This window comes from Daldinia caldariorum (assembly GCF_022478825.1).
Source record: "Daldinia caldariorum strain CBS 122874 unplaced genomic scaffold F4812scaffold_12, whole genome shotgun sequence".
Classification (NCBI taxonomy): domain Eukaryota; kingdom Fungi; phylum Ascomycota; class Sordariomycetes; order Xylariales; family Hypoxylaceae; genus Daldinia; species Daldinia caldariorum.
This window is the reverse complement of record NW_025953048.1, coordinates 457,315-477,134: the sequence shown is the minus strand read 5'-3', so window position 1 is coordinate 477,134 and position 19,820 is coordinate 457,315. Positions and strand designations below refer to the sequence as shown.

At 46.6% G+C, this 19,820-nt stretch overlaps 5 protein-coding genes across 5 annotated transcripts; 2 read left to right on the top strand and 3 right to left on the bottom strand.

The window, feature by feature from the left end:
- Window positions 1–6,781: 6,781 nt before the first annotated feature.
- F4812DRAFT_433976 (uncharacterized protein) lies at window positions 6,782–7,213 on the bottom strand. The gene has a single exon (XM_047934682.1). The coding sequence runs from the start codon at window positions 7,142–7,144 to the stop codon at window positions 6,905–6,907; it is 240 nt and encodes a 79-aa protein (XP_047788729.1). The 5' UTR covers window positions 7,145–7,213; the 3' UTR covers window positions 6,782–6,904.
- A 173-nt stretch (window positions 7,214–7,386) lies between these two features.
- On the bottom strand, window positions 7,387–10,702 carry F4812DRAFT_433964 (RWD-domain-containing protein). Its single transcript, XM_047934681.1, has 4 exons — window positions 10,595–10,702; window positions 9,557–10,479; window positions 8,769–9,496; window positions 7,387–8,645 (listed from the first exon to the last, which is right to left on the bottom strand). Exons 2-4 carry the CDS (start codon window positions 10,125–10,127, stop codon window positions 7,989–7,991), a joined length of 1,956 nt encoding a protein of 651 aa, XP_047788728.1. The 5' UTR covers window positions 10,128–10,479; window positions 10,595–10,702; the 3' UTR covers window positions 7,387–7,988.
- Window positions 10,703–11,304: 602 nt separating this feature from the next.
- F4812DRAFT_451886 (PAP2-domain-containing protein) lies at window positions 11,305–12,102 on the top strand (the record flags this gene model as incomplete). The annotated part of the gene is made up of 2 exons (XM_047936274.1): window positions 11,305–11,358; window positions 11,452–12,102. 2 exons carry the CDS (start codon window positions 11,305–11,307, stop codon window positions 12,100–12,102), a joined length of 705 nt encoding a protein of 234 aa, XP_047788727.1.
- A 303-nt stretch (window positions 12,103–12,405) lies between these two features.
- Window positions 12,406–15,417, bottom strand: F4812DRAFT_433960 (U3 small nucleolar RNA-associated protein). Its single transcript, XM_047934680.1, has 3 exons — window positions 15,151–15,417; window positions 15,057–15,084; window positions 12,406–14,995 (listed from the first exon to the last, which is right to left on the bottom strand). The coding sequence occupies exons 1-3, from the start codon at window positions 15,325–15,327 to the stop codon at window positions 12,474–12,476; spliced, it is 2,727 nt and encodes a 908-aa protein (XP_047788726.1). The 5' UTR covers window positions 15,328–15,417; the 3' UTR covers window positions 12,406–12,473.
- Window positions 15,418–15,581: 164 nt separating this feature from the next.
- Window positions 15,582–18,090, top strand: F4812DRAFT_78050 (uncharacterized protein). The gene is made up of 5 exons (XM_047939424.1): window positions 15,582–15,790; window positions 15,850–16,173; window positions 16,284–16,456; window positions 16,511–17,878; window positions 18,013–18,090. The coding sequence occupies exons 1-4, from the start codon at window positions 15,755–15,757 to the stop codon at window positions 17,544–17,546; spliced, it is 1,569 nt and encodes a 522-aa protein (XP_047788725.1). The 5' UTR covers window positions 15,582–15,754; the 3' UTR covers window positions 17,547–17,878; window positions 18,013–18,090.
- The last annotated feature ends 1,730 nt before the right edge of the window (window positions 18,091–19,820 follow it).

The window sequence follows — 19,820 nt, the reverse complement described above, 5'->3', positions numbered from 1 at the left end:
GTTGAGCCGAACTCAGGAACCCTTGCCAGTGGGAGGAACTCACTATCCGAGATGCAGCTAATATTGTGCGAACCACAATCGCGTGTAAAGGAAGAGAGCTCATTGACTGGTAACAACCGTTGAGCTCCAACTAGCTCGGTGGCACTCGGTGTGTTGCGCGCGTTGGCGCGATAGCAAAAGCTATAGACTACTTTTACCTACCTCTACTAATGTATGTACACATTCTATCTATCGTGGTTTTTTTTTCTTCTTAGGTTAGGTACATACGCACTAGTAACCTGTGCCTCTTGCTGCTTATTCCCCAAGATTGCCGTCGCTCTACGGGATGGTAACCTCATAACCAAGATTAAAAAAGAGTATTCGGTGGGGGCTCACCATACAGATAGATATCACATACATATGCTTGCTTGCTGCACCCGCGTTTCAACAGTCCATGAGTGCGGAGCATGTAACCTATGTCCCAAACAGAAATAATCGCCCGTCATGGTATATATATTGTAATAGATAGGTTATGTACCTGTATATTATATTACTACGTACAGATGGAATCGACCTTCGAAGAAAAAAGAAAAAAAAAAAAAAAAAAAAAAAAAAAAAAAAAAAAAAAAGAAAAAATAAAAAAAAAAAAAAACAAAAAAAAAAAAAAAACGGGGAAAGCCCCACCCCGGCCACAAACACAACAAAAACACCACATTTGTTTAGCACCCCAAAAAAAAAATAAAAAAAAAAAAAACATCCTCCTTTCTCTTTTATTCCCACACACCCACCAATATTACCCCTAACCAAAAAAAAAAAAAAAAAAAAAAAAAAAAAAAAAAAAAAAAAAAAAACAAGGAACATCTCATGCGAGCGTCAACAGCTTCCAGGTTCGAGCGGCAAAGCAAGGGTCTAGTGATGACGAGAGGTGGGGATAGTATGTGTAGATATAGATATGTACGTACAGCGGACCAGATCGCGGCAGATGAGAAGGACAAAACGAAATGCTAGGTTTTAGAGCTTCCCGTGGTCGCAGTAGGACATGGCATGCCGATGCCTATACTTAGACGGGGGCTATGTATCTATGAAACAAGCAGATCCAGAACTTGAGCGAGTATATGCTCTATCGGTCGGTGATATGGTTCGAGATACGTATTCGTTATGTAAAAGGGACCAACTCGCGTTGGACCTAGATTCATCTAATATTAGGTAGGTGGTTTAGTTTTAGGCCTAGGTACTTGAAGATTCCCTGCTTGAAGAAGTAGTAATGTAATAGTATAATATGTTGGCAAATCTCCCGATAGTCATAGATCAACTAACTAACCCAGTGAGGTAGCAGATAGGGCAAGTCAAAAGTTGGACATAACTAGTAGCCATAGTAAGGCACAGAGACTGGTGTGCGCGTCTGGCCGCTGTCAAGTTGACAAGCTAGGATTCTTCAAGGCAGTAGGCCCGGCCAGTAGACTCCGCCTTGAACGAAGATCATCGACTTACCGCTGACCTAGTCGGTTGCAACACGATCTCAGCAACTTGCTTGTACATACATATATCCTGGCATACCTACCTAACCTACCTACATTACATGCGTATTACATAGACGCGCACATACCACATCCAGCCTTGTTAAGTTACCGTTTAGTTAGCTGCCCAGCCGTTACGACGTTTTTGATCCTTACGACGAAGGATGCGATACGCTTTCACGAGTGGAGCCTAGGTCCCCCATCCCCATCCCCATCCCCCATGGCCTTGGCCTTGGCCAAAAGAGCTTCGCTGAGGGGGAGGGGGGTCTCGATGTGAAAGTAGACTGGTCAAATCACCAGACAAAGCCGACGCGCCATTTTCTGTACGACACCGTCTGTGCCGCCTCAGCGCCGTTGACGATCCATTTTCCTAAAAAAGGTTAACTATGCCACATCTTGTTAGCATGACGCAACAGATGAATTTCAGGTACGCATATGTATGATAGGATGGGACTTCTGGAGGGGTTCTTATGCAACTTATTATCGCTATTATTACATAGTATTATTATAATTATGATCATTTTCCATTCCTTTTCTTATTTTCGTTTTCGCCGCGCCGTTCCAAAGTTGGGGTGCAGTATTATTAAATACCAAGACTTTTCTTTCGACCAACGCAGGCCAACGCCTAACAGCCCAATAAGAGAAGGGAAGCATCAGCAAGCAGATCTTGCAAGATTTTGACTGGCAATACGGGTAGATAGTATGTAGTTGGTGTAAATTATATGCGATCAGCCTCTCGACCTTCATATGAGGCACCTTAAGGTAACGTCAGAGAGCATGTGTAACTTCGAAAGTCTCAAGGCGTTATTTAAACTTGTATTCTATACCATATCAGGCTCATGGGATTCACACGTGTAAGCAGGTACCCGCGAAGGAGTTGATCTCTGATCTTGCGGAACAGTCCAGTAAGCCGCCGCCCGTCGACGGCTTGAAATTTCGTCACTCCTCCCCCAACCGCGGCTTGCAGGGGGGTTACTCCATACATGGTATTAAGAGAGATAGAGAGTACATCAGTACCATTAGAAAAACCGGTGATATCCCCGGGAAAAGGCTGGCTACAAGGGGGTAAGGTAAGTAACCAATGTATATGAGTGCGAGATTCGCATTCTACGGCTATGACTGGTTGGAGATGATATATCTTGACACACAGCTTTACGGACAGAAGAATGAAAGTCTCAGTCCGCCTTGCGCGAAGGACATGTACGTGACGAACAAGAAGTGCGGATTACGGAGTAATCAATGAGAAGAGTTGGATGTCGATAAATAAAAAAGGGGAAAAGCTTAGCGCGCTTGGGATCAGGCCATATACCATTGTGATAGCCCATGAGAGACGGTCTTGATGCGGGGCTGTATGCACTGATGCAGACATGCATGTCCGTCAGTCAACAGGAGTATGGAGAGGAGGCACAGGATGAGAGCTGGATATATAATATGTACCCAGGTATGTATGTATGTATGTGTATGCGCAGGCTGTACATGCAGCATTATACATTAAGTAGTAATGAATGGTTGGCCTCCATACATAGAATAGAATCCATAGAACACATGCTGACCTACCTAGGTACATATCTTCAAAGGCACCTGTTAGTTAGTCACATGTACATTAAACAACGGTTTCGATACCTTGAGGGATCTTATGAAGCTTTCGTATGTCGTATGGACCGCCTTAATACATTATTAATTCACACACAGCGATTAGATAAGTGGTTATTATTGTTATTTCATACAACCTTTACCAAGCATGGCAACATCTCTGATACATGTGTATGCCACTAATAGATAGAACTTACGATAATTGAGACACGGACACGGAGTTATTTCCGCTACTCAAAGAAAAATAGAATAGTCTGTACTAACCGACTACTGCTAGTGGATGTACTACGGTAGAAGCTAGGAGGACTTTTGTACATCTCGTATCTTTTTGTACCGCCCAGACAGCCTTGTCGAATATCTCGGCGCGAGCTCCTAGTTAAGAAGGCATCGACGCGCACCTCGCCTCTGATTGGATCATCTCGCCCTCCATCACCTCTAATAGAGAAGGCAACCCAAATGAAGGTTGCTCCCGCACTCACATCCCGAACACGAACCCCAACTCTAAAAGGCCACTATGTTGCTACCAACCATCTACATAGTACACATGATATCAGCTAACCTAACTGCTAACTAAAAATCTACACTCCATCACCAAGAAAAAAAATCACTCTAGTTCTTCAATCCTATGCCGCCTTGCCGCGTACTATATTCGAGACTTCTTCAGCAGGTCTTGACCAATCAACTTCCCAGTCTTGACAAAGGCTGCCAATCTACTTCTAAGACCTGGCAGACATGAGCTTCCCTCTCGCAGAATTAATTACCTGAACTTGACAAAAGCTGGTCCCGAAGAAGGAAGCAGTTGGGTTGGATTGTCAACCTGGATCTTCCCGTCGTCGTATAGCTGACGCAGCCCTACAGATAAGCCATTAGTCTTGTTTGGTTGTAATTCCTCCCTTGGCCCGCAGCCTTTCCCATTGCTTTGGTACTTTGTCTTAGGTAAAGTAAATAAGCTTACAGCCAGCCTGCCAGAGGTTATTAGAAATCTATTCAGCGCGGTTTGATTTAAACGTGCTATAGTGTATGTGCAATATACTATTTCGAGAGCCTCCAACTGAAACCCGTTCGGACAGCGGATTTGGAGTTTGTCCAACTCCTCTAACATATCACAAACATAAAACCTTGTTATATATACCTTGTTACCAGGCTAAATCTTCTTATACGGAAACACAGTACAAGATAACACAAATAACTTCACGTACATAGTACAAGGTAATTAATACATACCCAAGGTACCTCATATTACATTAGGTTAGGTCAAGGTACTTATTGCTTAGATATTCCCACTTACATCCACCTACTCTATGTACTACATACGTCTGCTCCAGTACCAGTCTCCACTCTAACAGTTGCCAAAAGGGGAAATACAATATATGAAGAAAGACGACTGCAGTCCGGCACCCCGTTAGGAGTTTTAAATTTTTTAACAACTCCCGACTTAAATCGTATTTTTACCCCGCAAAAAAACACCTGGTCGCCGTGGGATCCGAGCTTCTAATACGTGATAAGTGTCTTAAGCGTATCGTACATATCTGATACGATCCTGTATGTAAATACAATCCTATATTCAGGAGCAATTATTAGGAATACAATATACACGTACCTAATACACACATGTGCGTATAAGAAAAAAAGAAGACGGAGGGACAGGTTCTGTATCGAGACGTGTCTCGAACTGTCTAGGTTGAATAGGATCCATGAAACTCGAAATTACAATTTTCTATAATCGTCAGCAAACAAAGTCGTTCGTTTCGTCTCGCCCACTTGGCCACTTTCCTGGTTTAATAATAACAACATACCTAACGCTACCTAGTAAACCGACGCTAGGCCAGGCTGTTGAGATTTAGCGAGGCTATACGGATGCCCGTTATGCATCATCTTACTTTAGCCTAGAGAGGTCCCCCGAGTTTAACCCGGCCAATCCATGCTCAGCGGCGGTGCTTCCCCCCCAAAGAGATGTCCAAGATGTTCCATATTGCGGCTGGCCATGGGCTGGCATGGGTTGTGAATGCTATGGATGTTATCTGGTTCCAGCTCCAATTTTATTGCCGCCAGCCCTTTTTTTCTCTTTTCTAACGCTTTCACGCATAATCATAGGCCAAAGCTCATCGACGAGGCCCATGAAAAAAAAAAAAAATTAACAACCCCCCATGCCAGACCATGTCCTAGCTCGAATCTCTTTCCCTTGTGGGCATCGATGCAACCAACCCAAGTCAACCGTCCTACAGAAAACAGTCAAAACCGCCCCCAACCGATCCCTCTTCTAGGTAATCTGCTGGCGTCGACGAGTCCGTTTTCAATTCATCTATACTACGTTGTATATCCTCCCACGTGCAGAGCTAGACGCTATCGACGATTTCCATCGCGCGGGCGCGCGGACGCCAACTAATCATATATTCCCACTACTGCTAATGCCAGTCATGAGCACGGCAGACCCTCTCCCCCCCTTGTCCGTTTGCCTTTGGTGTAATCTTGTCTTGGCCTCATCCAAATATAGTAATTAAGCTACACTACCAAGTCCTAATAGAGTTGCTCATTGCAATTCTGTCTCCTCCCTACTACCCCTTCCACCATTCGACTTGAACGAGAGAAGGGAACTTTGATTAAACTCGATGTGCTCGCAACATAGCCGAGAAGTCGAAGCTTACGCTCATGCAGGCGAAGCATGTGGCATTCCAGGATTGTTGCCCATTATTCATCAAAAGTGCAATTTACATGTGGGCCGCATAGGAAGGATATTTAGAAATGTCTTCACTACCTAAACTGTGATATTAATCTAACTACACGCTCAATACAAAAAACTTAACCTCATATCGCTATTATAACTTACCTAGGTACGGACACAATAGTAGCAGTGGTTGCCAGTCTCATTTTCCTCGCAAAAAGTAACCCGCGGATTACCCCTATGTTGGCGTTGCTACACATGAGTTGATCCCTTATGTACAATACACTACACTACACTACATAGGGAGGCAGATAGTAATAGTATCAACCACAACCAAAATCAGCCTTGCTCGGTTTACATAGCAATAAGTAATCAAGACCCCGGTCACTTGAGGTAACACGCAGTATATACACACCTACCTGGTAGGTAAGCTATATATCAAAATGGAAGCCGATCTTACTTGTTTTCGATATTCTCTAAACAGAAAGAACGAACGAAAGAAAGAAAGAAAAAAAAATATCAAGGAGGGGAGGCGAATCAGAATTCGCCCGCTTGCTGCAATAATCGACTAATAATCAGTTATGAGAAATACGGGACCAGGTTCGTTCCAATCTAAACTGGCTACCTGTGTAGGTACCATTCTTTTCGTCTTCTCCCCCCCCTTCCCCTTGCCTTGCCTTGCCTTGCCCCTTCGCAAGAACACCCCCCCACAAACTTCAGGTCCCTCGTCTGGGGGTCTCACTACTACTACAAAAAGTCTCACCTGTATAATGCGTATGTAGGCAGGTAGGCAGGTAGGCAGGTAGATAGGCAGGCAGGTATGCATGTATGTAAGGGTAGATGGTGTAATGGTATGATAAGCTGCAGACGGAGAAACATACAGATCGTCGGCGGGTGCAATAAACGCGCGTACCCATACTCACTCACATACATACCTACATACATACCCTACCAACCTACATAACACGAGTTGTGACAGAAGGGGGCACGAAGACGGAGAAGAGAAATACAAGAGAGAGAGAAAGAGACAGGTCTCCAGACAGGGGATGCTAAGGATTTGATGACTCGACTACCTGACACACAGACAATATACATACATACATACATACCTCATACATGCGTGCCTCTTCCACATGTCAGATTACATAAAGTATTACGGAGACCGTTCGCTTTGGAAAAGCGATGTGATGCCAAGTGTATCAGGTAGAGCTCCGTACCTAGCCATCCAGCCAGCCATCCAGCCAGCCGTACGACTTTGGCAGGACTTGTCAGCGAGGTAGAGTATACCATGGCATGAGGTAAGCAGATAGGTAGATAACAAAGCAACCTGAGGCAGTGTATTGTCCGAACTCGAAATTACGGTAGACCAGTAAAGCACAGCACAGCACAGCATAGCATAGCACGACACGGCATAACGAATCCTCCCTCCTCCTCTAAGACGCTTCGCTCGCGGTAGTAACGGGGAACAAGCGTGCGTGTGGTATGGGTCGTCACATCGACACCACATCCAGCGATCGTATCGAAGAAAAGAAAAATTCTCGTCGCAGAAATATCAGCGTTGCGAGTGCGGATGTAGCGTTATTCCTGCGCGATGTTGCCGTGACATATACATGGCTCCTACGCACACGTACGTTATTTTGAGTGCTTACGGTATTTCGATAATATATACTATATTAGACATATTTATTATTAGCTATCTGACCCCCCTTTGCCCCTGTTTGATGCGTTAGTTCTGCCTGGTCGATATATCTATCCAAGCCGTTGCTCAGCTCGCTAGGGGCTAAGGGAGGGGAAGGGGAGGGGGGGGAGTGTTGTTCGTCGAAACGCTATTTTCATTTTTTTTTTTAAAAAAAAACCGATAAATTCAAGGGTGTCGTTTTAAAGATTACTAGAATGTTACTTCGGCGTAACATTGCGAGCCGGCGAGATCTGCCTATCTCAGCATGCCCGCTGTAACTTTAGCACGAACGAAGCGATTCGTTAGACGTGCCAGGCAGAACCCGCCCCCGTGACAGCTGCCGGAAGCCGCTAGAGATGCAACATAGCGCCCCATTCGTTACCAGCTAACGTCCGGTTCTGGTCAACCTCCCTTCGGGAGTTCGATACACTCGAGCTATTGTGTGGCCAAATTCGCGAAGAGAAATGACCGCTGCGCCTGTGCTATTACCATCTTAGGAATATCGTGCCTCGCATGCTTGATGCCTAGAGCCGATTTGAGCCTATCAAAGCTCCCCGGTCTAGTCGTCATCACTGTCCTCGACCAGATCTTCCTGGTCGTTAAGTGCCAGCTGCACGAATTGGCGAATCCATGCCGCCTCTCTCGCATCCAGTTGGCCGTCTCCGCGGAGCACATCGCCCTCCCTCATCCCATTCTGGCCGTTGCGACCGTTGTTATTCATTTGTTGGTTCTGCCCCTGAACTCGATTTCGGTTGTTTTGCCGATTTACCCCGGGGCCTCTACCTCTCCTATTTCCTCGGCCCCCTCGTTGACCCACGTTAAAGGCGTGGGCTTCGTTATGGGGGTTTGGAATGCCGGGCTGACGACGTCGCACTACGTCCTGAGCCGGCGGTGCGTCGCCCTCGATTCGGAGTACAAGCGGTCCTTCACGGGCCACGGCGACTCTTCCATTAGGCTGATCCCTTGGCGGTTGTTGGCGTTCTATCGCTACTGGCGCTTCATCAGCCTCGTCAGGCTCGTCATCCGCATCGTTATCAATGCGCTGTTGGACAATTTCTAAGTGTTGACCATATTGGCCAGGAGCAACGGCCCTGTTCCTAACCGCGTTTCCCTCGAATGCAATTCCAACATCGCCGCCATCTCCCCCCTCCAACTCCCATAGCCTCATGTAACAACCGTTTACCTTACCTGAAGGTTGAACGTTGAAGTGTCGATACTGTGTTATTCAGGGTTAGCTACTGCCATTTGAAGTACCAAGTACGATCCCAAGTCGCAGACCGACTCCAATTTCCCAAAATATGTCCAACATTAGGTGGAAAGCATATTGGCTTTTACTTACCGGATTAGAAGGGTCGAGCCAAGCAGAGCAAAGGTAGCAGAAGTGTGTCTGGCACCTGAAGCAACGCATATGGTTGCAGCCGTGTGTCTTCTGACACGGAGCGGCGCAGGTAGGACACGGAGTTGTGTGCATCTTCAGATACTCTAGGGACGCCTGTTCCTCCTCCGTGATCTCGTCCTTCCTTTCTTTCGGTACACAATACTTGAATGGGCCATGCCATGACTGCCCACAACGAGCACAGAAAGCGAACCCACAGTCCTCGCAGATAGCAAGTACATCTTGATCCGAATCCTTCGTCTTCGCATCATCCTTTGCGTCACTCTCTGCATCGGACTCCTCGTCAGATGCTTCGACAAATTCAAGCCCTTCGGGCTTCTTATGCTTCTTTGATCGGGCCGCACCTTGACACCACGAACGAGGACAATATACGGTGTTCTTATCCGACTCGAGTTCGTTTTTGTGTTTGAGCATGGCATAGCGCATGACCATTTCACGCTCTAGTGAAATTTGTAAGAGCTCGCTGGGATTGATGGAGGTCTTAGCTTTCTTCTTTTTAGCAGAGCCTTTAACAGCATCCTCCCGTTCCTTGGCACAGTTTGGTTCGAGACATTGTATAGAAGCTATATCGCCCTCCTTAATAGCATTGTTATAAAAGTCTTGTAAGCACTGTACGCAGAATACATGTCCGCAGTCGAGCATTTTGTGGCAAACACTCCCCTTTTTGGGATCTGATATCAAATATTAGTTATGTGTATCCGTAACGAATAGCATCCTTTTCTTAAGCTTACCTAGACAGATACCACACTCAAATGTCTCCTTGTCGAAAGCCCTCTGCTTCGCCTTGATATCGTAGTCAAGAATCGCTATCTTGTGTTCCGGTCCAACTTCTAAACGTCCTTTATTGTCGACTAACCCGAATATGTTTTCGGAAGCTTGTTGTAGATTGTCGATGTACGTAAATATAACTTGATCGCGTCCGATATCTTTCCACAGATCTACCACGTCGGTTTCAAGTTTGCGCAAGATGTCCCCTGACAGCCAAGGAGGGGAAGTCGAAATATCGACTCTGGGGGGCTTCTCCAGGGGATATCCTTCTGGAAGCTCTATGTGGACCTGCAGTGATGGTAGATTTGACAAGGCATGTGAATCTACGGCTGCTACTACTGGAAGTTGTTCCTGTACCGGCTCGACTGGAGGTGCGCCTTCGGTCGCAGCTGGGAAGAGTACGGTTACAGGACTTGCCAAGCTCACAGGCAGTTCTATCGAGACCTTATAAGGGTCATTTTCGTCGATTTGCAGCTCGGGATATATGGCTGCTATCGTAGATAGTTCGACTTCACGAACGTCGTCCTCCGCCATCTTGACTTATGGAGTCACGTCACCGGTTCGCATAAAGGCGTATGTGGATGTGGTTGTTTATGGGCATCTCCATGTGTTTGTGATTTTATACCTAAGATATAAATTTCTCGTCGGCCGGGTAATCTGAGCTTTCACTGTCACCGCATGCTCTTCCCCGACTACTGGACCTAAAATCTGAATTCGAGACTGCAATCTTACGCGAAAACTAAGAAGGAAAAAAGAGTGAGGCTTCGCTTAGGTGTCGCGTCGACAATAAACTTATAAGCACAGTAGAAAGTTTAAATTTAGAGACACCAAGGGAACGATAGAAGATAAAATAACACTTGGATCTAGTTTATCCTCTATACATAACCTAGAACAGGATTAGGATTCAGAACGTGGCGTCGATATGAGAAAACGGTCCACGGGTATGACTCGGACGGCGAAAAAGAGGCAGTGGGGCAAAAGTTGTTCGAAGAAATGCTTACAGTTATGTTATCGATAGAGGTACTTTAGGTACTGAATATGAGGTACTGAAATATGAGGTGCTGAAATATGAGGTACTGAAAGATGAGGCACTGAAAAGATGAGGGGCAGAACTACAGGTAATGTAGTACAATACCTAGAAGGCGCAACTTTATTATGACGCCTAAGTAATACCTACAGCAGCAGAGCAACCAACGGGCTGTACCTATCTCTTAGCGCATAATGTTAGCTCCGTGAGATAGGCCAACTGCCACGTGGCTGACAGCTGACCTGGTCACCTTTCGTCTTTTGCTGATGACGAAACTGCCCAGTCTTTTAAGACCCTTTTTCCTTGCTAGACCCGAGGTACATAGTAAGTTTGACAAGTCGCAACTTTTTATACATCCTAACATCGCGATAAATTGTATATGCTTGTTTTGTCTACGTTATTTAGTGGTAGTTAGCTTTAAACCTCGGACAGGCTAGTCTATTTACTACCTGTTATACATGAGTTACTTGCACTATCTACAGGTACCTAAATTAGATACAAAGCTATCCCCATTCCAATATTTTATACACACTCATTCTCAATCCTGTTTGCGCCGACGAGAGTGATGATTTGCTAAGGACTCCCGAACAATCGCCTCAGTCCTTTGATCCTCCGCCCATTTCGCCACCACCTGCAGCCGCCTCGTACCATACGGTCTCCTCTTTCTTTTCTTTCCTTTCCGGCATGTCTGACGATCCGGTACCCTTGGCATCTCTGTCGCTCACCCACGTCCACTATGTGAGTCCAGTCCCGACCTATCCATCCATCTACACGACACCCAATTATTCCCAAGCTTACCAGTCCACCTCCTCCTTCCTTTTAACCTGACAGGACCCGTCCGACCCCATATCGTACCTGTGCGCGTGGCTGGCCCTGATCCCGCAGGGGCTCTGCGTCGTGTACGCGACGCTGATCTGGTCGACGCGCGAGATCGAGATCGCGCTCCTGTTCGCCGGGCAGCTGGCCTGCGAGGCCCTCAACTTCGCGCTCAAGCGGCTGATCAAGGAGGAGCGCCCGCGCCGCATGAACGGCAAGGGCTACGGCATGCCCAGCAGCCACGCCCAGTTCGTCGCCTACTTCGCCGTCTCGATAGCCCTGTTCCTGCTCCTCAGACACCAGCCCCCGAGCCCGAGGGTCCGGAAGCGCAACCACACGCCCATGAGCTTGCTCGAGCGGACCGCGTGGAGCGCGCTGGGGTTAGGCATGGCCGCTGCGGTCGCGTGGAGCAGGGTATATCTGAACTACCACACCGAGAAACAAGTGTTCGTGGGCGCGGCCGCCGGAGTGGTGAGCGCTGTGGGTTGGTTTATCATCACGACCATCGTACGGCGGTCGGGCTGGTTAGCGTGGGCGTTGGACACTCCTATAGCCAAGTTCTTTCGCGTGAGGGACCTTGTCGTAGAGGAAGATCTATGCCAGGCTGGCTGGGAGAAATGGGATGATAAGATGACGGCGCAGAAAGTTAAGCGGAAAGATAAATAAATTAACTAATAAAAAATAAAAACTTGTCGTAGCCTCGAGTTAAATCAGTTAAAACCCCATATAACTTTAGCGAGTGGTCACGCCGAAAATAAAATCCATCTGAAGTAAATCTCCTTGTGTGTCTGGTATAATAAGGCTACGTCGTATATGTTACGAAACTTGCAAGATTATTTTGGTGAAGCCGGGAATCGATCTTCCTGTCGCGTGCTTAGCGACCTGTTAAGCTAATATTGCCAGATATTAAAGTCAAAATTCGTTGTCAATTGAAATTGTGAACTCCCTAAGAATAGACTCTAAGTTAGGTAACTTTTGAAATGCCAACCGGGTACAATATATTCAAACAACTAGGTAGGTACCTAAGCTATATATAATTAAGATGCCATCACCACATCCATATCACCATTCTCCACCAACTTCATGCTACTTAAACTGGGCGCGAGACTATCCATTTCCTGCAGGGTATATTCCACCAGATAGCTCTCCTCGACGAGCTCTTCCATGCGCTTATAGTGCCGTTCAGTATAGACCTTAAGCGCGTTTAAGACCTCCTTTACACTCTTCTGGCCTTGGGCTCCCTTAACAGATAGATTAGAGAAACGTGATGCTGGGTAACTCTTTACGAGAGCCCAGAGGATGCGCTGAGCCATAGGTGCAGTCCGGGCGTTGGTATTCCAGTCCCTCAGCCTCAGGAGAAGCAAGAATAATTGATCGTCCGAAAGGGACGCTAATACCTCGTCAACCGCCTTTAAGCCGGAAAGGCTTTCCGGGTCTGCTGTCTTCGAATGGACTACCCGTTCGAAGAGACTCTGAAGCTTGCGAGGATGGTTCAGCTGAAGCGCCATTGTTATGGCTTCCCGATAGGCTCCCACGTATTCGTAATTTTCAAGCTCCTGTTCCTGCTCAATACGTTTTAGTGCTGCCTCGTTAGAAGCAATCTGCGTTTCGCTCGAAGTATCCTTCCAGAATGTGACGGTTGAGTCGCCGCTACCAGATACGATCATATTGGTCTCGGGATGTACCGCAAGTGCCCAGACTCGGTCCTCATGGTTATCCAATGTGCATTCGTTCTCGCCGTTATTGACGTCCCATACTTTCACTAGACCATCTCCTCCAGCGCTAGCGCATAGTATAGGCTTTTTACCACGCTCTTCGTTTGGCGGGATATTAAGCCATACTACCTTGAGGACCGTATCCGAATGGCCCTCGAATGTCCTCAAGCATGTATAATCCGTAAGATTCCAGAGCTTGAGTGTCTTGTCGCCACTTCCAGTAAGTATAACACCCTTCCCAGCAACTGACCCTTGCTCGCCCTGAAGCACGGGTGTGCTAGGCGGGGCGAAGCTGACTGACCAAACACCTCGCCGGTGACCTCGGAGAATACCCTGCACTTCTCCCTCTTCTACCGACCATATTTTCACTGTTTTATCCTGGGAAGCCGAGGCAAATAAGCGCGATGCGTGATTAATATCGATAGCATTGATGTCCTTGTCGTGAGCTTTCCGGGTATAAGCAGCCCTGATAGACGTCTTTGCACCGTGCTGGGGCTCTTTAGGGACCTCCCATCGTTTTATAGTCTGGTCTGACGACCCTGTAATTAAGAATGAAGGTGGATGGCCTAGTGGGTCAGCAAATGCCTTTGAACCTTCCACTGGTCGACTTCGAGGCAATGCCACAGCTCCGACAGATTCGGCATGTCCCGGAAACGTTGCCCAGCAAATGTAAGAATTATTAGCCGGGTCTACTCGCCACAACTTCGCAGTGTTATCTTTAGCGCCCGTAGCGACCCAGTGTCCAGACCAGTCAACATCGAGTGATATTATGATGTCTTCATGACCCTTGAGGAGGGCAATATCTTGTCCAAAATACTCGGAAGATACTATAGCTTTCGTCCCGGACTTTGGCTCAGTTACGGACACTATTCGGATGTCTTCGGAGTTCGTCGCTAAAGCCATTGCAGAATGGTCTGGAAGTAGATATCGTAAATCTATGATATCGTCGTGGGTACCCGAAATTCGTCGGAACGGTTCAGGAGGCGGTAGCTGGGATTGCTTGTGGACATCGGAAGGAACGTCAAATAGAGAAAGCGTGTGGTCGACTTGAACACAGATCACGAATGGGAATTCTGGCCTGTAGATAGCTCCTACAAAAGCTTCAACCTCAGACTTGGGCGCTTGCTCTTTTGTGAGTTCCCGTCCAGTTTCTGTATCCCAGAACCGTAAGCACCCGTTCGATCCGGCAGTATAGGTGAGTTGGCCATCCCCAATAAAACCAGCTGCCTCGACAAGCTCAAAGCACGGAACAACCTTCCGTATCTTCCAAGACTTTGCATCCCACCATCTGACCGTTTTGTCCCTGCCAGCAGTTACCAGCACATTTTGTGAGGGAGAGTAGTCCAGGCCTTGAACATCTGAAACGTGCGAGTCGAGGTTTGCAACGACGCTCCTCTTGTGTAAGTCCCATATACGGACTTTTCCATCTTGGCTTCCCGAGGCAAGCCGGAATTTTGCCGTGGAGCTCGCGTCATTTCGATCGTCTTCAATTGCGCCCTTTGATTTTCTTCTTTTACCCTTGTCCTTCGAGTCGTTTTCTACAGCGCTTGTCGAACCCGCGGCGAGTTCGAAAAAGTGTAAAGCAGACACAAGCACACTCGGTCCTCGAAAAGTATGTGTAACATAACCGCCATTTATATCCCAAACTTTGATCGAACCATCGGTTCCTCCAGTCGCTAAGAGGGTGCTAGTTTTATCGACGGCGAGCACAACGACGGGAGTCGTGTGAGGTTTCACTGTTCGTACCAATTGAGGTTCTATCGAATCGGTGGAAGCCTTAAGGGCATATATCCGCATAGATAACGAGCGAGAACATATAATGAGGTGGGATCCCGAAGGAGTTACTGTCTTCTAATGAGCCACGGCGCGTTTGATTTTGGCAAGTTATTCGGATATCGAACTTACAAGTTAGTGTAGATATTGATTCCCCATCCTATATAACGAAAGTCAGTAAGAAATACCTTAATAATATTATTTGAATAGGTTGCAAAGCACTAACTCCTTCCACTGTCGTGATGTGTTTCCCTGTTTTTATGTCGGTCAAGATCGCATCCTCACCAAGAGTCGTCGCGAGAATTCGTGCGCCATTCTCCAATGCGACAGCGCCACCTGTAAAAATGGGACGAATTACTTCGGTGGCTTCGAAAGTTGTCTTAAACGGGGCTTTATTCGCCATTTCGAAACTGCGCAAAGATATAAGTAAGTTGCAAGAACCTGCTCTCTCTCTCTTTCTCTCTTTGCTGGTGGGATGTTTTGGAAATTTTTATGACGGCGACGGATATCGATAAGAATTTCTTGCTGCAAGTAATCCCTGTTAGCTCTGTACCTAGCAGTAGCTGTGTACTTAGGTACAATACCTTAGGTACCTATGTACCCGTAGATACAAGGTACGACCCCCCAAAAATGGGTGGTGGGTGGCCAATGCTTTGGTGTTCCCAAATCTCATCCCCATCCATCTTCGCCTTCTACAACTTCATCAATATGTACCAGTCTCATGTCGTTCAAGGTTTTCTCGGCCTTTGAGAAATAATCATACCTGCTGAATCATAGGTTCATCTGGAATAAATAAAAATCTCTATGAACTGAAAAAACTTAATTCTATAATGGGGCGACTTGAACCCTTAACTTCCCTAGCTCTAGTATGTATACAGATTTAGTACTTTTATAACCTCGTAATGAGAAGCTTATAAATAAATAGGGTAGATCGCCATACGATGATGTCGTCCCGGGGGAAGGAGAGGCAGACCCTCATGAGCCTGAAAAGCAGTACGACTCAACAGGGCGTATTGTGAACCCTCGAACAAAGAGGATCATCAAGGACATTATCCGTGCCCATAATGAGGTGATGCTAGTAATTGGTGTCGCCGAACCTGAGAATGGTGGTATCAGTCTAGCCGAACAGGAAATAACGAGGCAGTACCATGAGTATGAAAGCGATACGGGAAAGACTTTGTATCAAGCGGGATCTACTCTCGGTATTATATGTACCTGGGGTGTTCTCAATATCCGACGACGCATTCTGGTAAGATCTATAATAGCTACCTACTACCAACCTAACCTAGGTAACTACCTCCATGGTAGTTAATCTTCATTGTAATACGAGTTCACTCTAGGCTTACCAACTTCTAATAGGTATACAAAAGGCACGCAGATGTCTCATTCTTTCGCATGATACAGGCGGAGCGTAGAAATCATTCCGTCTTACAATTATGCTCTGCGGGCTATCCGTGCCACCTAGTCATGCACGCATTGCGGTTGACCTCTAGGTACATGAGGATATTTACAAGCAGAGGAAAAAATCCTTGGTAAGTCTAACATCCTAGTTTGTATATCTACAATCAAAGCTGATGAATTTCTAGGTTCCATGCCGCCATCGAATACATTCGATTTCATTTACACCTATTTCTGACAATGCAGCGTTTAGATTTGGTACCCGCGTCTCAACTGCTTCCAGGCCCAAAGTTCTTTATACCTTTCTCCAGTTCATCTCCATTCGTTGCGCCACCTCCAATCAAATCAATCAGTATCTCGACCATCTCCAGTTGGACCGGTCAATTGATTATCGGATTAGCACCTTACGCGGCATTTTATGTTTGTGGGTTCATATGGCAGTCAACGTGCGCTGCAATGAGGATCTCTATACGAAAGCATCTGCCGCGGCCTCTTCTAAATTTCCCGACCAACAGTCGAATTTCGGGGTCCATTAGCACAACTCACAGACCAGCTGTCCCGGAATCGCCAACTCTAGGAGCAGCTGATAGAGATATCAGACATCAGAATCCGGAAGTCGATGTTGCAACTTCGTTAGTTCTAGATGTCCAATCCAATAGTGAAGCAGTTCCAGTTGGCTCGATCAGAAGACAGAGCACGTTTTCGAGCCGAGGCGGAGAAGACTATGGGACGGACGACGAGGACTCTGAGATGGTCAATCCTACACTTATTAGCTTTGACGTGGATACAAGTGAATCTACGGAACCACCTACTGGTGTTTGGTCAGCTGAGCTGCGACCAAGTGTTCCAGGGGACTCTCGTCAACAACCCAAAGAAGCACCTTGTTATATCGTCAACCCACTTACCAATCTGCCTTGCTCATTCGCAGCAGACATACTAGCCAACTTTGTTACAAACATCCTTTTCCTACCCATTGATTCTCATGCATTCCCGATGGTAGCACGGGCGCTTGCACGCAGGAGTGGCCTCCCCTATGAAGATATGTATGTTCGAGGCTTCCTAGGAGGCCTGACATGGCGTGGTGTTCTTAATATTCTCCAGCTTGACATAGTCAAGTTGCTCATCTCTGGCGAAGTCTGGGTTTTTACTACTGTAATTTCCCAATGGTTACATGTTACGGAGGAAGAGTGGAAGGAAATACGCAAGGAGGAAGACCAAGAATGAGCGAATACCCCTGGAGGGTTTGCTCAAAGAACTTGATGTTCCTCGTCCGTTACACCTACTGCTGGTACAAAACCAGAAACGAATTCGGCAATGAACTGAAGGTTTATTGACGTGCTTGCCTCGGCTAAGATCATGTCGTGGTGTCTGTACTATATGGGCGGCGAAATAATAATACGCACTATGGCGATTAAGCGATTTAATGGTACCAGTATTATAAGGGGTAAAGCGGGAACAGGTCGGACTATCAGCAATCCGCACATAAATATACATGATGTTTATCCAAGCGGACTACTACGGTAGCACTTTGTAGAGTGCCGGGATTACACGATACTGTATGTCATATAACCACGATAATCCACCGCAAAAAATAATAATAACGGAACGTATCGTGAAGCTCTTTATCCATCCACAGCTTTGTGCAAAGAAAAAAAAAGCCTCAAGTAAAATTGACATCAAGACTATGTAGGCTCCAATGCTGTACCCACCTATGCACAGATAAGAATCTGCAAAAAAGTGAGCCCCAGACAAAAAAACTATTACAACTTCAAGCTTCTAGGGGGAGGCAACAACTCAGACACCTTCCCCTTAACTCACGCAGCAACGACAACTTTCCGCCCCTTTCTTTCCAGTATGCCACCCTGGTGCAAAGGGTGAGTGGATGTTGCCCCATAATTGTATGTTCCAAGGGGTTCTCAGGAGCATCTGGACCGTTTCCGCAGGAGGCCCAAGTCCAATATCGGCGCGTCTGAAGTCATCGTTACTCCCTATCCCATGCGTGCCCAGTTCTATTCGTGATCGCAAAAAAGGTCTCCTCTATGTATATGGTTCGCACAAGCGACATCGATCCTGACGATGTGATGGAACGGCGATGACTGAGCTCCGACGATTCCGGCATCTCGAACTGCCGCATCTATCCCCCCCCTTTTCTTTTTTTTCTCGGCTTAAAATGATGCATGGCCGGACGAAAGATCAAATTGAAGCTAAAGGGGCCTGAGTCATTAAACTACCTCCCTGCTTATTCCCGTCTACAAGATCTGCAGCCCACACCCCCGGCATTGGCTCGGTATTCCGCTTTTCCGCGAGACGCCGAGTCTCGGCCTGCGAGGACCCGCAGACAACAACGCCGGCGGAGCCCCGTCGGGCAGTAGCGGAGTCTGATGAGAGCCTTTTCGTTGTTTATATGCCTTATCTACCGTAAGTCATTGGCATTGCACAAGCGGTAGTTGTTGAGAACATCAAGTCTTTTCAGCAGTAGTGGTATGAAGTCTACTTAAGTCTACTTATATGCCATGTCTATGGGCCTTGTAATGACCCCGCTATAACTCACCCCACCGTCGCCTTGATGATCTCTTTTCGTTTTTTAAAGAATTATACCTACCTAAGGTAATATAATACAAAAATGACAACTTGTGCTCCCCCAGACTTTTGCCTTTTGTGGTGACGGCATATCGGTTCGAAGACCAATTACAAGAAGCCTATTTTTGACATGTCAAAGTGTCTAACTGCGGTTCTAACCATGGCAGTGCCCATATTCTAACACTTATCAATTACAATCTCAGATTTACATTCATTTGAGTAATTGACGTCAGCGACTAGTAGTAACTAAGTGAACAATGCAGATTCGATAGGACACAGCGAAAGATGAGCTGCATCTGAGACAGCAGAGAAAAGTTTTCCTGGTCTAGATGCTCCGGGGGCTAATTGCAATCCAACAGGAGGTGGCGTGATTCCCCATGTTGTTTGCATCGAATTAAGAAGGATTCTATGCGGGATGCCGGTTTAAGGCATCCGTTTTGACTATGATAATACTAGGAAGGAGGAGTTGTTCAATTGCAGGCATAACAATCTACCAATTCCTTGGATGAGCGGCAACACATACATACCTACCTCCTACCTACCTACCTAAGGTAGGTGTGTACGGATTACTCTCTCGCGAAATGCACTTGGCCCTACGTAACTTGGTTCTTGGATCGGGCGAGAGGGTAGCCTTTTCACATGAATCTTGCGGGGCCCCAGAAATCCAAGCCAACGATCCTGGACCCTTGGAGTTGGCAAATGAAAGACGTGAGCTCGACTAGAGCGTTCTTGGGATTAGCTTCAAACCCCATCGCTATGCGATGCGGAGTAATCTAACCTTAGGCGGCTACTGTAGATCACCCCATGATTTTGATATTTTTGAAAGAGAGAATGGCAATTTGCTCTGATCCATGGTTCTTCCAATTATATTTTATCCGCGTGGGGGAGATCATTATGAGAGCACCAGGTAGGTATAGA

Bases quoted from the DNA above. Each gene is read 5' to 3' on its own strand.
- F4812DRAFT_433960 (XM_047934680.1), bottom strand. From the start codon at position 15,327: ATGGCGAATAAAGCCCCGTTTAAGACAACTTTCGAAGCCACCGAAGTA. The intron at 15,085-15,150 runs GTTAGTGCTTTG...TTCGTTATATAG, and splicing joins ACATCACGACAGTGGAAGGA to GATGGGGAATCAATATCTAC. The intron at 14,996-15,056 runs GTAAGTTCGATA...ATTAGAAGACAG, and splicing joins ATCAATATCTACACTAACTT to TAACTCCTTCGGGATCCCAC.
- F4812DRAFT_433976 (XM_047934682.1), bottom strand. From the start codon at position 7,144: ATGCTGTGCTGTGCTGTGCTTTACTGGTCTACCGTAATTTCGAGTTCG.
- F4812DRAFT_78050 (XM_047939424.1), top strand. From the start codon at position 15,755: ATGGGGCGACTTGAACCCTTAACTTCCCTAGCTCTA. The intron at 16,174-16,283 runs GTAAGATCTATA...AACTTCTAATAG, and splicing joins ATATCCGACGACGCATTCTG to GTATACAAAAGGCACGCAGA. The intron at 16,457-16,510 runs GTAAGTCTAACA...ATGAATTTCTAG, and splicing joins AGCAGAGGAAAAAATCCTTG to GTTCCATGCCGCCATCGAAT.
- F4812DRAFT_433964 (XM_047934681.1), bottom strand. From the start codon at position 10,127: ATGGCGGAGGACGACGTTCGTGAAGTCGAACTATCTACGATAGCAGCC. The intron at 9,497-9,556 runs GTAAGCTTAAGA...ATTTGATATCAG, and splicing joins TGAGTGTGGTATCTGTCTAG to ATCCCAAAAAGGGGAGTGTT. The intron at 8,646-8,768 runs GTAAGTAAAAGC...TGAATAACACAG, and splicing joins GGCTCGACCCTTCTAATCCG to TATCGACACTTCAACGTTCA.